A 15,887-nucleotide genomic window follows, 5' to 3' on the forward strand; every position below is an offset into this window, starting at 1 on the left:
TTCAATGCTTAATTGCAAAATTGTTTTTCTTAGATAAAAAATAATTAAATGAAATGAACAAGTCATCCAAATGGATCTTGGATGAAAATACGAGCACTTGGTGAACTTGAATTGCATATTCGAATATTCAGTATTTTAATACCTATTCGGAGTATCTCATTTACCAAATCAATTATTTTAAAACTGAAATTAGGTATTTCACAAGTAAAACTAAGTACTTGAAAAAGTTCAATGGTTAATTGCGAATTTGTGTTTTTAAAAATAAAAAAAATAATTAAATGAAATGAACATGTCATCCAAATAGATCTTGGATGGAAATACGATCACTAGGTGAACTTGCGTTACATTTTCAAATATCCAGTATTTTAATACCAATTTTGAGTATGCCATTTACTAAATCAAGTATTTTAAAATTGAAATTTAGTATTTCTAAGTAAAATAAAATATTTCAAAAAGTTCAATACTTAGTTGTGAATTTTTTTAAAATAAAAAAATATTTTAATTCAATGTAGATGTCATCCAAATGTATTCGAGAATGATAAGTGGAAAGATAAGGACCAACAAAAATAGGAATTTAAATAATTTTTTATTAGTTAAAAAGGGTAAAAAAGTAAAAATGCTTAAAACATGTAGTAAAAACTAAGTTGATCTTGTGTCAGGTATTAAAATACAAAATAAAACATATGGGTACTGAATCTTAAAAAAATCATTGACATATGCATTTTTCACTAAATTACCGTTGTTCTAACAGCTCTCCTCGAAATTTTTGGCAAGCGGGCATCAATGAATTGGTTTTTTAAGCCCTAGACAATTAATAAATTTTAAATATTTTGGGTTAAATTGAAATTTTATGAAAATCTGACTTATTCACCGTTAAATAATTTTTAGTAAAACTACGAATATTTTCTTATAAAACAAATAATTATAATATGATTTTAGTTATATATTAGAATAAGCTTTACAAGAAATTATTTATTAATAAATTAATTGAAAAATTTTGTTTAATTTATTAATTCATATAATAATTGCGATGGTTAGTGATAAATATACAATATAAACGAGTCATTTAATTAAATTTATTTAATTAGTTGATGACAATATGTTATATTATATATATGAAGGATGATCGAAAATTATGCACAATGTGATAGATGCATGTATGATATTTTACCTCTCTTTTGAATTTTTTTTTATTATAAATATTTGATATATAAAAATGGTCTGGTTAATGACCATCTATTAGATTATCCCTTATGTATCATGATTATTCAAATGTAAATTATTAGAATTAGTTGGTGATCAAGATCACTGTAAAATAGTGAACCCAATGACAAATATTTGAAGATTGAGAAAACATGTAAAATATTGGAAGCTTGAGTAATAAAATTGCATTTTCATCCTTGCATTTACTTAAGATTTGGGATTAGATTCATGTTTAGCTCACATGAATCAAATAATATCGGCGATCAATCATCTCTATTATTATTGTTTATGGTATGTACGTTATATAGTAAATTATATGTAACATAGTTTAATGAATCCGACAAACATACAAACAAATATAACACATTTTAAAATTAATGATGAGACACATTTTCAAAATAAAATCCGTCAATTTTATCTTAACAACATGTTTAAGACATCATAGTAGGAAGGATTTAACTAAAGAAATCATTTGAAACATTCTTAACGTATGATCTTCGAGTCAATATACTTTAATACATGATCACATTTATCTTGTCTTCGCACCTAAAAATTTATTGCATGAGTCAAAAGGAAGATTTAAGTTAGGTAACATTAAAGTGTATATTTTAATTTCAACTAAAATGGATAATCAAATAATGTGCCAATTCCTACTTGCAAATATATATTTCTATATATTATTATTATATATTTTAATATCATATTATAAAATTAGACATATTAAAAAATAATTTCAAAATTATTAAATCACATATTAGATTTACGTTAAATATATATATTCTAATCAAGTAAAAACTTGTGTGAGACGGTCTCACGCATGGGCGGAGCCAGCATAAGCAGCTGCTACCTACACTGGGCCAAATTTTTTTTTATATGTTATATATATATATATGTCTAAATTTTTAATTTGTGTATGCTATTATTACATGTTTAACTGTCTATACTGATCCAATTTTCTTTAATAATTTGTAGACCCAAATTTTAGACTCAATTATTTACTTGTTATTAGGATCTAATTATACACTCTATATAGCCTTCTGTATGTGTTTTTTTTGCTCGAGTCACAAACGTCATATATTTTGAGTAACAATCATTCCAATTCATTTTAATTACTACTTAATCTTTCATAATCTCTAAAAAAATCCAAAATATTACCAAATTTTAAGTTCGTTGTTTCGTTCAATGTTTGTCGATCATTCAATTGTTTTATAATTTTATGCTTTTTCCAATCGATAATGAATTAATACTTATTTTTCGAACGTATATTTTATATCATATTTTGTTTTGATTTTGAATTTTGTACACGTCGTTGTTCCTCAATTTTCTGACGTTTTCCCATCAATTATCAATGCTACTGGCTGTGCGTAACTTATGTTCAAACTTTATGACACATTATTTTTAGCTGTCGATTAATTATTGCTCTCTTTTTTGCTTTATTAATTATAATATATGGTTGCCTACGCTGAACCAAGATCCTGGTTCCGTCCGTGGTCTCATGGGTCATATTTATGAGACAGATTTTTTATTTGGGTCATCCATGAAAAAGTATTAGTTGTTATGCTAAGAGTATTACTTTTTATTGTGAATATGGATAGGGTTGACTCGTCTCACTGATTAAGATCCGTAAGACGGTCTCACATGAGACCCACTCTTCTAACCACATAATGTTTTGACAAAAACTTGTGTGAGGCGATTTCATGGGTCATATTTATGAGATAGATATCTTATTTGGGTCACCTATGAAAAAGTATTAATTTTTACTAAGAGTATTACTTTTTATTGTGAATATATGTAGGGTTGACTCGTTTCACAGATTATGATCCATAAAACGATCTTACATGAGACCCACTCTAATATTTTTCTTTGAATTGTCCATATTTGAAAATTAAAATATGATTTAGTTACCCACTAGAAGAGAAAAGGGTTGTTCACTTTCCTAAACTTGTGTGAATACATTGAACAAACCGAGTCACTCGCCTTAAAAGCGTTGACTTTCCCATTTGCAACATTTGGTGTTTGACTAAAATCACTAATTTATTTATTTGTTTATTTAAAATAAAATATAATTGATATCGACTTGCAAAAGCAAATACATCATGTAGCATTTTTATAGAACAAATCAAGATAACGACCACAGTTTCAAACGCACAGTCCAAAAATGAGAAAAGTCGTTCGAAAAGATTCGGTTGGCTGAAATAAATTTCTAGACTCTTCGACTTATCGATATCAAGTTCATAAGTGCATAGCCTAAAAACGAATTTTCGTTTTCGGTTCCAAAAAACTGAAACCAAATCCAGTAAATTATTTGATTTATTAGTACAACAAACTTTAAAAATCTCGTTAATGTACTTAGAAATTATAATATACTCATTTCGACCATTATGCTTTAAAATTGTTCAAATTATTTGTTTGATCATAGCGATACCCAGCGTAAAAAGGGATCGAAAATGAATTTAAAATTTATTTTTTTTAAAAGGAAATATAATATCTTATTTATTATTATTATTATTAAATTATTGTTTTTTTTTATGTTAATTTCCATTTTCCACCATATTTTCACACGACCAATTTAAAATTTGAGGCACAGGAAAACCAGCAGTCGGTAAGATATTACCTGGAAATAAGAATTTTTTGCTCTGGCATTATCAACTTTTATTAAATATCAATTTTTAGTACTTTATTTCGGGAATCTAACTGCTGCCCGTTGCAATGAGCAACCTTCTCATACGGTCAGCTGCCCGTTACACATTTCTTCCCATCCCCACTTCCCGGGCAGCCCGAACTCCAACTCTCCAAATATATACAAACTAGTACTGAACACTTGCATCCTTCCCTCCATTCCTCCTGCGACAACCACCTCTCCACGGTGGTGCCCATTTCAGAGTGGCGGTGCTCTGTTCTTATATAGTTCCGGGGTTTCTTGAAACATAGAGTAATGGGCCAGGGGTTGAGTTGCAGAACTAACGAAGAGCGGGAGCTGTTTAGTGCAGTGCAGTTGGGGGATTTGGAGACTTTGGAGGAAGTTTCGAAATGGGATTCGAGTCTTATTCATCGAACCACAGTGTATGATCGCTACTCAACTTTGCATATTGCTGCAGCCAATGGACAGATCGAGGTAGGATTCTTGGAAATATATGTTTAGTTTCTTTATGTTTGTGGATTTTTTTTCTGGGTCTTCTCTGGATCTTTTGTTTGAGTACGGGCTCTTGTTTTGTGAGTTGATTTCAGATTCTTTCTTGGATTCTGGATCAAGCGGTAAAGCCGGATTTATTGAATCGGCATAAGCAGGTGCCTCTTATTCGTTTTTGTGTATGCGTATAGTACATGGATGTTTGGAAAAGTTCGGATTTTTAGTTTGTTTCTTTGCTAATTTTGTCTTAGATTACTTTGTCTATGTGTTCTTTTAATGGGATTAATTCTATATTGACGACTTAGTATTGGATCTTTGGTGATTTTGATTTGTGTAGACTCCGTTGATGTTGGCTGCAATGCATGGCAAGATCTCCTGTGTTAAAAAGCTAATGGAAGCTGGTGCCAATGTATGTATGTCTAACAAACATCTTCTATGCATTTACAAGTTTCCGGCCTCATTAACTTGGGATTTTGGTGACAGATTTTAATGTTTGATTCAGTCAATGGGAGAACTTGCTTGCACTATGCTGCTTACTATGGTCACTCTGATTGCCTTCAATCCATTCTTTCGGCCTCCCGCGAGGGGCAAGTTGCTGCTTCTTGGTAAGCTTTTTACAATATCGACTTTGGGATATCTAAAAGAGGCCGTTTATTTATTATCCTGCATCATACAATTCTTTCAATGCATATATAATCACACATTTTGAACCCAAATTATAGGGGATTTACGCGTTTTGTAAACATTAGAGACCGCAAAGGAGCAACACCATTGCACTTGGCAGCCCGAAGAGGACTACCTGAATGTGTCCATTTATTGTTGCAAAATGGAGCCCTTGTTTGTGCTTCAACTGGTGGATATGGGTATATTGTTGTCACAAATTTTATTACTCTGTTTTTGGTTGTTTGAGAATTAGATAGTTGGTTTCTACTATTTAACAGCTTTCCAGGCAATACTCCTCTTCATTTGGCTGCAAGTAGCGGTTCACTTGATTGCATCTCAGAATTGCTGGCTTGGGGCGCTGATCGACTTCAACAAGATGAATCAGGGTATTTTTTTACTTCCCTAAGTTTTGTTGGACTTGAAGCGAGTGTGCATGAATTAGGTTGGATAATCTTTGCTGCAATTTTCAATAATTTTCATATTATAGTTAAATCTTGCTCAGATGTTTTATGTGATTTGCATGGCATCACTTTTTTGTGTTCTGGATGTTAAAATTTCATTATATGAGAATATCACCCGATTTAGTATCCTTTCATTTCATAGATTTATTTTCCGAATCAGCAAGTATTTTTTTCATCTCTGTTTACAATTGTGAAGCAAAAAAGAAATCAATTTTTTGTCAATCTTGCAGAAATTTAGATTTATAATCGTGAATCCTCGATTTTCAAGACTCTTTTTAGTAGAATATTCTAGCTTTAGTGGTTCTTACATGGTTTAGGAGAATACCATATATGGTAGCTTTAAGGCATCACCACAGTGCGTGTGCTGCTTTGCTGAATCCATCATCTGCCGAGCCTATTGTCTGGCCATCACCATTGAAGTTCATAAGTGAGCTTAATCAAGATGCAAAAGCTCTGCTCGAACGTGCTTTAATGGAGGCAAACAAGGAGAGGGAAAAGGCCATCTTAAAGGGAAGTTCACACTCACTTTCATCTCCATCAGGATCGGACTCTGTGGTTGATGACCTTTTATCTGAGGTACTTTTTATTGTCTCTTCAAGAGTGATTTTTTAAGCCTTTTCACATCGCACGAATATGCTCACTGGAAACTTATTTTCCTTTTTGATTACTTTATGCGTCATTCAACCAAGACCATTTCTTTCTAATTTGTTCCTTTTATTTCATTTGTTGATACATTAGTCCAGAAGCTTGTAATGTGTAAAGTTTGTTGATTACTTGCGTGCTCCGACTAATATCTTAGAAATTTAATGGATAAATACATGATTTTTTCCCTCTTTGTTCGCCGCATTGGATGCAGTTCGAAAACTTTTTTATAGTTTTAAATTATTGTATGCTTCAATTTCCGAGCAATGTCATAGAATTGGTGCTTCTTGGTTCAATATTAGTCTTGAGGAGCAGTATTTGTCTTATCAGTTGACTTCTATGTGGGATTATGATCAAATTGTGTTGTGATTGTTGTCCTGTTTAAAAGATTTAAATTATATAGTACACATCATTATACCTTGTAATAGTTTTTATCGTGGATACTGGCCGTTATATATTAGTTCCGAGGAATGATAGGATTCAAATTGACTATTTCATGCAGGCAAATGATACCGATCTTTGCTTCATATGTTTTGATCAAGCATGCACCATAGAGGTTCGAGAATGTGGTCATCGCATGTGCGCTCAATGTACTCTAGCTTTGTGCTGCCACAACAAGCCAAATCCAACAGCCTCATCCCCTTCTGTACCTGTTTGTCCATTTTGCCGGAGCAACATAGTCAAATTGGTCGTTGCTAAGGTTAAACCTGATAATGATGTGGACCGTGATGTGAACACCTCTAAGCCGAGAAAGTCTTGGAGATCCCGGAATTTAAGCGAGGGAAGTAGTAGTTTCAAGGGTCTATCAGCAGTAGGCTCATTCGGGAGAATGGGCCGTGGCTCAGGCAGGATCGCTGCTGAAAACGAATGGCTGGACAAAACCATCGAACCTTGATACACAGACATGAAATTCGAAAATCATACCCAGAACCATGCTGCCATTTTTGTATAATATATGCATATCCCATGATTCGTGTCAGTGAGTGAATATATCATCTAGCTATCGGTCGAAGTTGGTTCTTGCAGGGGTTGATATTGTCTTAAACTAGGAAGGATTATTTTCAATATTGGATTCAATTCATCACAACTTATGAAACATAAAAATCCTCCAGAAACACTGAAGCAAGTGATCATAGTGGAAAGTGTTTGTGGTGTTGCCCAATTTGTTGTTTTTCCTTGTAAGAAAATTGTAAAAAAAAATAGATGTTGCTAGAAGAAAGGACTGATTCCTACACTTCTGTTTGTCATGTGGGGATTTGTCCTTGATTGGTTGAATTATTTGAGTACCATGACAGCATAATGCATGTTCTTATCATAAATATTCGGACAGTGAGATAAGGTCACTTATCCTTGGACCTGGTCTGAAGCTATAATTGATTTCCTTCATATGTGTTGGGGCTATAATATTATCATAAAATGCTTATTTGTTAGTTCAGTATTTATTAGTTAGTTGGTTTGCATTGATTTCTTGTCTGATAGAATTAGGTAACTAAAGATCACAATCTTGCACCAAGATATGTTGGTTGGTGGATGGATGACAGAGAATTTTTTTGCTATGTTTTCATAATTGAGTTTTGAACTTCAGACATAGTTCCAAACTCATTAGATTTTGGTATTAAATATGTAGTTGTCATCAGTTGTATAAAATTCCTGATAGTTGTATATATAAACTTAGACAACCTTTCTTTCTTGATATAGCTTTAGGGGTCGAGTTAGATCTAAGTCTCAATTTTAGTATTGTATTAGAACACAATCTTCCTCGTTGAGCTAGCTTTTGAGGTTGAGTTAAGTTCAACTCACAATCTCAACAAAATATGCTAAACTCGTAGGCTATTTCACAAGAATTTGATGTATAATTTTTTTAATTAATATTTAATTGATCTTTGTTTTTATTGATCGGTTGTGAATAAAAAATATTTGAACAAAGTTATAGATTAAATTAACTTGTGGGAATATGACTAATCATCTACCGTTAAATAATTTTTTCTTGAAGAATTTATGTATATAAAGTTCACTAACCATATATGATTCGTAAATCGATTTCCTCATACTTGGATGAAATTATTATTCGTGATTTATTTGAAAATTCGAAGAATCTCTATGGCATACACCTAATCACAAATATTTATAATGTTTTATAGAGTTAACTAATTTTCCCCTTATGTTTAAGGCCAAAATAGTGTTTGATCTTTTTTTTTTTTTTTTTTTTTTTTTTTTTTTTGCGAACGTGCCCTAAAAATCTCCCGATTTATAAATTTTAGTGGTTGTATTTTGTAAGGATTTAAAATTAATTTTTCACTAATTTGACGGCAATGCTAGTTTGTAAGTCAACTTGTACACCATCTCCACAATTTCAAATGGTTCTACGTACCGATGATTCAATTTTCTATTTTACTGAATTGGACAACTCCTTTCATCGTTGAGATGCTTATATAAGCTTTTTTCAACCACTGTGAATTCCATTAGCCTTTTTTTTTAAATCATACTAACTCTTTTGCCGGTCTTGTGCAGTCTTGAGTATGTTTTTGATGATGATCACTATTTCGTCTCAATACAATGTTGATCACGACTTCCATCCGTAAAAGAGTTTCATATTAAGCCATTCTAATACTGCTGTGATAACTGTTATTGTAAGCAAACTTTACCAATTGTAGATGTTCACTCTAATTACTAGTGAAATCTAAGACATATGCTCTCAGCATATGCTTTCTTTGTTTGGCAATCAATTTGAGAGTGATAAACCTGTACTTAGAGTAACTTTCGTTCTCATGACTTTTTGAAAGCTCTTCCAAAAATGTAACACAAATATTAGATCTTTATTCGACAAGAAGCTTGCAGGCACTCCATATAGCCCCAAAATGTTATCCACGTATAAAGTAGCCAATTTGTCAAGATTTTAATTCATGCGGACGAGAAGTAAGTGCACAGATTTTGTGATTCTATCTACGATTACCCATTTTCCAGTCATGACTCTGTCTTGACTTTAGCAAATCTACTACGAAATCCATGAGAATATGTTCTCATTTCCATTCTAGGATTTCTAATGGTTGCAGTAATCCTCCCGGTCGTTGGTACTCAACTTTCACCTGTTGGCATACTTAACACTTACAGATAAACTCGCAGACATCTCTTTTCATTCTGCTTCACCAGAAACTTTTTTTAAGTCCCTATACATCTTCGTATTGTCGGGATATACTGAGAATTTTGACTTACAAGATTTCAAGAATTGAATCAAAGGAATTATTTATAATTCCACTAACCAAATTAAGTATATATTATTTATGTAGGAATTTCAAGAATTGAATCAAAGCAATATTTTATTTTACTAACCAAAGTAAGTAAAGATAATTTATGTAGGACTTTCAAGAATTGAATTGATATCATTCGCACAATAAAACCAACCGATTCTCCTCGCACCACAACCATCAAAGAAAATACATCCTTAACCATGAAAAAACCAATCGACAGTAAGGTTTCAATAGCCATATTTCAAACCCTACATTGGCCTCCTTTTTAAATCAGACTAACTATTTTGTCGGTCTTGTGCAGTCTTGAGTATGTTTTTGATGATGATCACTATTTCGTCCCAGTACAATGGTGATCACCATTTCCATACATAAAGGACTTCATATTAAGCCATTTCAATACTGCTGTGATAACTGTTATTATAAGCAAACTTTACCAATAATAGATGTTCACTTCAATTACTAGTGAAATCTAAGGCACATGCTCTCAGTATATGCTTTCTTTGTTTGGCCATCAATTGAAGGTGATAAACCGTACTTAGAGTAACTTTCGTTCTCACGAATTTTTGAAAGCTTTTCCAAAAATGTAACACAAATATTAGATCTCTACCCGACAAGAAGCTTGCAGGCACTCCATATAGCCACAAAATGTTATCCACGTATAAAGTAGCCAACTTGTCAAGATTGTAATTCATGAGGACGAGAAGTAAGTGCACAGATTTTGTGAGTCTAACGATTACCCATTTTCCGTAATGACTTTGTCTTGACTTTAGCAAATCTACGACGAAATCCATGAAAATATGTTCTCATTCCCATTCTAGGATTTCTAACGGTTGCAGTAATCCTCCCGGTCGTTGGTACTCAACTTTCACATGTTGGCACACTTAACACTTATAGATAAACTCGGAGACATCTCTTTTCATTCTACTTCACCAGAAACTTTTTTCAAGTCCCTATACATCTTCGTATTGTCGGGATAGTCTGAGAATTTTGACTTATGCGCCTCTGGAATTATTTCTTGTTAAAGATTGTCGATATCTGACTTACATAATCATCCTCTCATCCCTAGGATTACGTATGGGTCAACTTGAAAATCTGACAACTTTCTTTCCTCGATTTATTCTTTGAAATTATCCAGACTTTGATTTAACTTAATTGCTTCCCGAAGATATAACTCTTTCTCGACCTGAAACATTAAAAAAAATATTTTTTTAATGTAAAATATAACTTTTCACTATTGGTATGAACCAGATCGATCAGTCTAAAAAATATAGATTCGTGAGTCCATCTCTTAAGAGAACTGCTTTAATAATTATCTTACTAATAATCTTACTTCCACATTGCTCGTATATTTGATTTTCCATGACATAAACAAATCAATATTGTTAAAATATTATTATTTTTCAAATTACTTATATTACTAGCCTCATTATAGTTGCTAGTACCATGGTAAATTACATATACGACGGATTAAAACTAAAATTCAACAATATCAAAATAAAAATAACAATGGTAAATTTACGTGTGAGAGATTGCAACTTTTCCTTTACTTTCTAATACTATAATATGTATGCTCATAATTCAATTATTTCATTTCACTAACCAAATTGTAAGTATATATAATTTATATAGGATTTCAAGAATTGAATCAAAGAAATTATTTTATTCCACTGACCAAAGTAAGTATATAATATTTATGTTGGATTTCAAGAATGGAATCAAAGCAATATTTTATTTTTACTAACCAAAGTAAGTAAAGATAATTTATGTAGGATTTCAAGAATTGAATTGATAGCATTCACACTATAAAACCAACCGATTTTCCTCACACCACAACCATCAAAGAAAATACATCCTTAACCATGAAAAAACCAATCGAAAGTAAGGTTTCCATAGCCATATTTCAAACCCTAATTTCTGCAATTTTCATCATAATTTTATCAAGGTTTTTTATCCAACAAATTGTAGCAAGCAGTGTTCCTGTACTGGTTCGGATCTTCGTATACTATGCTATCCCAGCCGAGAATTTTACGCTAATATACCATTGTAATTCGAGAGATTTTGACTGGGGAAATGTAAGTCTTCTCTACACCGCAGTCGACGAGATCAGTTTCTATCGCTCTGATATTATCACCCCGTATCCTGCTATCGCATGTCAGTTCTGGTGGCTAAACAAGTACGCCGCCTTTGAAGTGTATAACTCGAGCTGGGTTCCCCTCGATACCGTCTATACGTATAAAGTGAAGATCGATGGCTTCTATCTTGATCATATGCCTGGCCATTTCGAAAATTTTAGTGAATCGATAAAAATATATTCATGGTAATCAAAATCGTGTATTTTCGAATGGATAAATAAAATTCAATAAAGAACGAGAGTTGAATTTTAGATTATATATTTATTTACCTTTTACTCTAATTGTGTTTCTTGTTAGTTTTAAGTACAACGAATATGGGTGGTCATGGCAAAGTTACAATATATGAGGAAGTAAATTTATGACAAATGTCTTAAACACGGTCTGCTAAATTGTCTCATTTTGAGTCTGATGTACTAATTATTAAAGTTTGGTTTTAGGTTATATTATGTGGGAATGATGATATGACACCGTAAATAGTGGCACAAGAAAATGTTGACGGAAATTATTGATTTGTCCGACTCAAAGTCAGCAATTGAATCAAAATAGACATAAATTAAAAGTTATTACACCAAGACCGAAATTTGACGAGTTAGTGGACTAAATCCCAAAAAGAGACAAGTTAGAGAACAAAATATGTTATTTTCAATTATTTATTATGCTATTTTTATTCATCTGCTGGACGCGCAGGTGCTCGGCCCTTCGTGTGGCCGCGCGCTAGATTTTGTTTTTTTCCTTGATGCTGCACGCCCACTTCTATCTTGTCCCTCTTCCTGCGCGCGAGCGCGTGCTTCTTCCTATCTCCGTTCGTCGCAAATGTTAGAGCTTGGGGTTTCTAGGTGTGCGGCTCATCACGTCTCATTTTCATTTGATTTCAAGTCTTCTTGGCCATGACTTGCATATGTCGGATGTTTCCCTGCAACCGACAAAAACACAAGAAACGCATAATGCCGTTCGATAACGAGCATAATGTAAGCTCATTCTTAGAGTAATTTAAGTGCAAAACTTGCACTTATTAACCGGACTAAGAGAACAAAACACCTATAAAGTGAGTTGGAATGATAAACAACTTGATTCTTCTTCATATTTTGTTGCTTTGTTTAGTAATAACAACTGGTTGTGGCATAAACAGCTTAAACACTTAAATTTCAAGTCTACTTCCGTTCTGAGTAAGCAATAATTGGTCTCTAGTTTGCCTAAAATTGATTTTACCAAAGATAATATAATCTTAGCTCACTTCCAGATTTGATCAAGCTCATTGTTACGATCAAACGCTTTCCACTAGGCCAAAAGTTATAGTTTTTAGCCAAGACACAACTTTATTTTTTATACTCGTGGCAGCATAGTGCAGCTACTTGGACGCTAATGGGCCAACCTGTTAGGACTATGAGTCCGGGAAAATGCGTGTCTATCTGTCAGTGCTATCTCATATCCCTTATAGATCAATCTTACCATTTCTCTGCATTCGGCCATGTCCCCGGCAGATAAAGTATTACTCGTTTAGATCTAACATCACTTTTTACTACCTACCTAGTCAACCAGATCAAGCGGCACAAATTCAACAACTTGACATATGAGAATTTTCCAAGAAGTCACTAATCTCAGTACCACTCTCACTCGTGCACGTTTAATCCAATATCTCTCTCAAGAACTATATAAATATGCTTCTTGGGAGACTTAAACTCATGACCTCACTCTGATACTAATTATTAGGGTCAAGCGCTTACCATCAAGTAAAAAGTTATAGCTGTTAATCAATGCACAACTTTATTTCTTTATACTCGTGCAGAGCAGAATACACCTACTTAGGTGCTAATGGGTCGCACTATAAGGCACATGAGTTCGATGAGGGGCATGTCTATCTGCTGGTATCGTCTCATATATCTTAGATATCCATCTTACCCTTTCTCTACTGTCTGTCATGTCCCAAGCAGAGACACTATTACTCGTTTAGATCTGACGTCACTCTTTCACGGCCCACCTATCCAACCAGATCAAGCAATGCAATGCAGTGTCTTGACGCATGAGAACTTCTAAAGAGGTCACTCATCTCAGTACTACTCTATCTCATGAACGTTTAATGTTGGAGTACCGTTTTCTCGCACCCAAAGTGCAACAAAAGTTTAAAATTTTTGTTTTGACGACATTCCTTGGACGTTGTATGAAATGAAAACATTTATAGGCATTTATAATATTTGCATGTATTCTAAACTCTGGACATCAAACTATTCCGGATTTTAAGTAGAGATAATACTTCTTGTAATTTCCTATGAACGAATCTTCCTCTTTCTTCAATAGTCAAATCAAGTTCACGATCAGAAACTTTTTCCTCGTATAGATCACATTAGAGATCTAAACAAAGTTTGTGCCGAGATTAAATTGCCGGAATTTTAAAAATCCAAGGGAGTTGCGGCAGCGTCGGGGCGTCGCACAACGGAAGGGGTGGTGGTCGGGGTTTGCCGAAAATTTTCTTGTGAGTGAGGAGAGAATATTTGTGCATTTTTCTTGTATAGTTACGTTATTTGTTATCAACATTTGAGAACATATTAACAAAAATATACTAACACATCTTATATAGTATATATATTGTAAAGTCAACTCTTGATAGTGCATGATATATATATCCATATATGTATAGACATATATGTAAATTTATTATTTAATTTCTTAATTAATTAATTATTATTAATTAATTAATCAATTCTAGACCCCTCTAGAATATTATATGAGACCTATGTACATATCTTAATCACCAATACTAAAATTATTATTCAATTAGTAAATTCTAAATTTATTAAATTAATAATTGTGACCTAATTATAACTCCGATGAACGATCAGACTGCGCCAATGTATCGACGCTACAAATATTGTTCATATAGTGAAAATTAAAAAATTTCGAATAACAAAATTTTCACTGGTCCATTTTTGGCAGCTACTAGTTACAAACTCCTTCACTAAAATAGACATTTCCACTATGCTTACTTAGCAATTAAGCGAACTTCCACAAATTTCATTACATGAAATCCACCTATAAACTCATTTGTAAGCAATATGTTTGATTTGTATCAAACTATAGTCGCTGGGGGAACACCTTGTGTGACCCCCAATGGTTTACGAATAAAGTTAGCCATGGGTTCACCACTATATTGTGACTTAGAATAACATTCTTATCCGGGCTTATCTTAATTAGTATCATTCTTTTCATCAACCTCTTAGTCAAGAATGTCAGAATTCAAGTCTGATCGCACAAATCGAATCATGGTAAGAGCATCTAGAAGCAACGCCTCATGATCCCTAGGTATCACTGATACTACCTGCATGAACCTAAAGTTATAGTTAGCATATAGTACAGTCCCTTAAACTCATACATCCCGATCGAATCTACAACCATTGGTATATCGAGAGTTACAAATGAATTCGATAATGATGTACCTTTGAATAATAACAATGACATGATATTTGCAAGTAAGAAAACATATTTTTCTAAGGTACATGTCTTGCTCTAGCCAGAGACTCCTCGTACTACTAACTCATTATATGACATATGATATCTTTATCTACATGCAAATAGTGAATTCCCAACTACAATGCATTGGCTTCTACATATTTCAAAGCTACACCCAACCTCGTCACCTAATGATACTTAATGTAGTCGGTAAATGAGTCAAAGTGCAGTGCTAGTACGCAAAGGCTCCATGTTGTCCCGAGTTAATTGACTAATGTTGTACAACCATAATCGCTAATGTTTCAACTCGATAAACTGATAACCACTTGGAAAGTCCGAGGAATGGTTATTCAATGCATCATCAAATGATTACTCAGTTGTATGACCATATCCATGCCCTTACTAATGAAACGTGGACTAGGAACATGTTTAGAAGATACCGTATACTTTTTAATGAGTTTCATGATCTTACTTTGTGAGACAGTCCTCATGGTACCTATTGAATATTCAAAAACTTTATCTATGCAGCTTGCATGAGTATACATATAAAATAAATGTAACAATTAGATAAAACCGTAAAATATTATTAAAATAAATATTGTTTTCACATAAGAGTCAATAAAGATCAAGTCATAAGTTGGCTCACTGAGCACTTACTCTAACAATATCCAACTTACCCTATAGCCAGCTACCCATAGATTTCAGACTCATTGCTTCACGATTCTTCTCAAACAATGGTCCTGGTAGGGGCTTCGTCAGTTGATCAACAATGTTATCTGCATAAGAGACTCTCTCCTCTGATATATCGCCTCTTCCCACAATTCCCCAGATGATGTGAAACTATCTCTATATATGTTTGGATCACTGACAAGACCTCGATTCCTTTGCTAGCGCAACAACACTGGTGTTGTCGCAGTAGACATGAACTAAATAAGTTGTTTGAGGAATGACACCCAACTCTTGA

General features: G+C 33.1%; 1 protein-coding gene across 1 annotated transcript; it reads left to right on the forward strand.

The window, feature by feature from the left end:
- The first annotated feature begins 4,021 nt into the window (after positions 1-4,021).
- On the forward strand, positions 4,022-7,481 carry LOC140834064 (putative E3 ubiquitin-protein ligase XBAT31). The gene is made up of 8 exons (XM_073198681.1): positions 4,022-4,318; positions 4,432-4,491; positions 4,671-4,742; positions 4,817-4,938; positions 5,056-5,196; positions 5,275-5,382; positions 5,775-6,033; positions 6,602-7,481. Exons 1-8 carry the CDS (start codon positions 4,139-4,141, stop codon positions 6,992-6,994), a joined length of 1,335 nt encoding a protein of 444 aa, XP_073054782.1. The 5' UTR covers positions 4,022-4,138; the 3' UTR covers positions 6,995-7,481.
- Positions 7,482-15,887: the final 8,406 nt, after the last annotated feature.

Source organism: Primulina eburnea, chromosome 6 (assembly GCF_022965805.1).
Source record: "Primulina eburnea isolate SZY01 chromosome 6, ASM2296580v1, whole genome shotgun sequence".
In the NCBI taxonomy this organism is placed as follows: domain Eukaryota; kingdom Viridiplantae; phylum Streptophyta; class Magnoliopsida; order Lamiales; family Gesneriaceae; genus Primulina; species Primulina eburnea.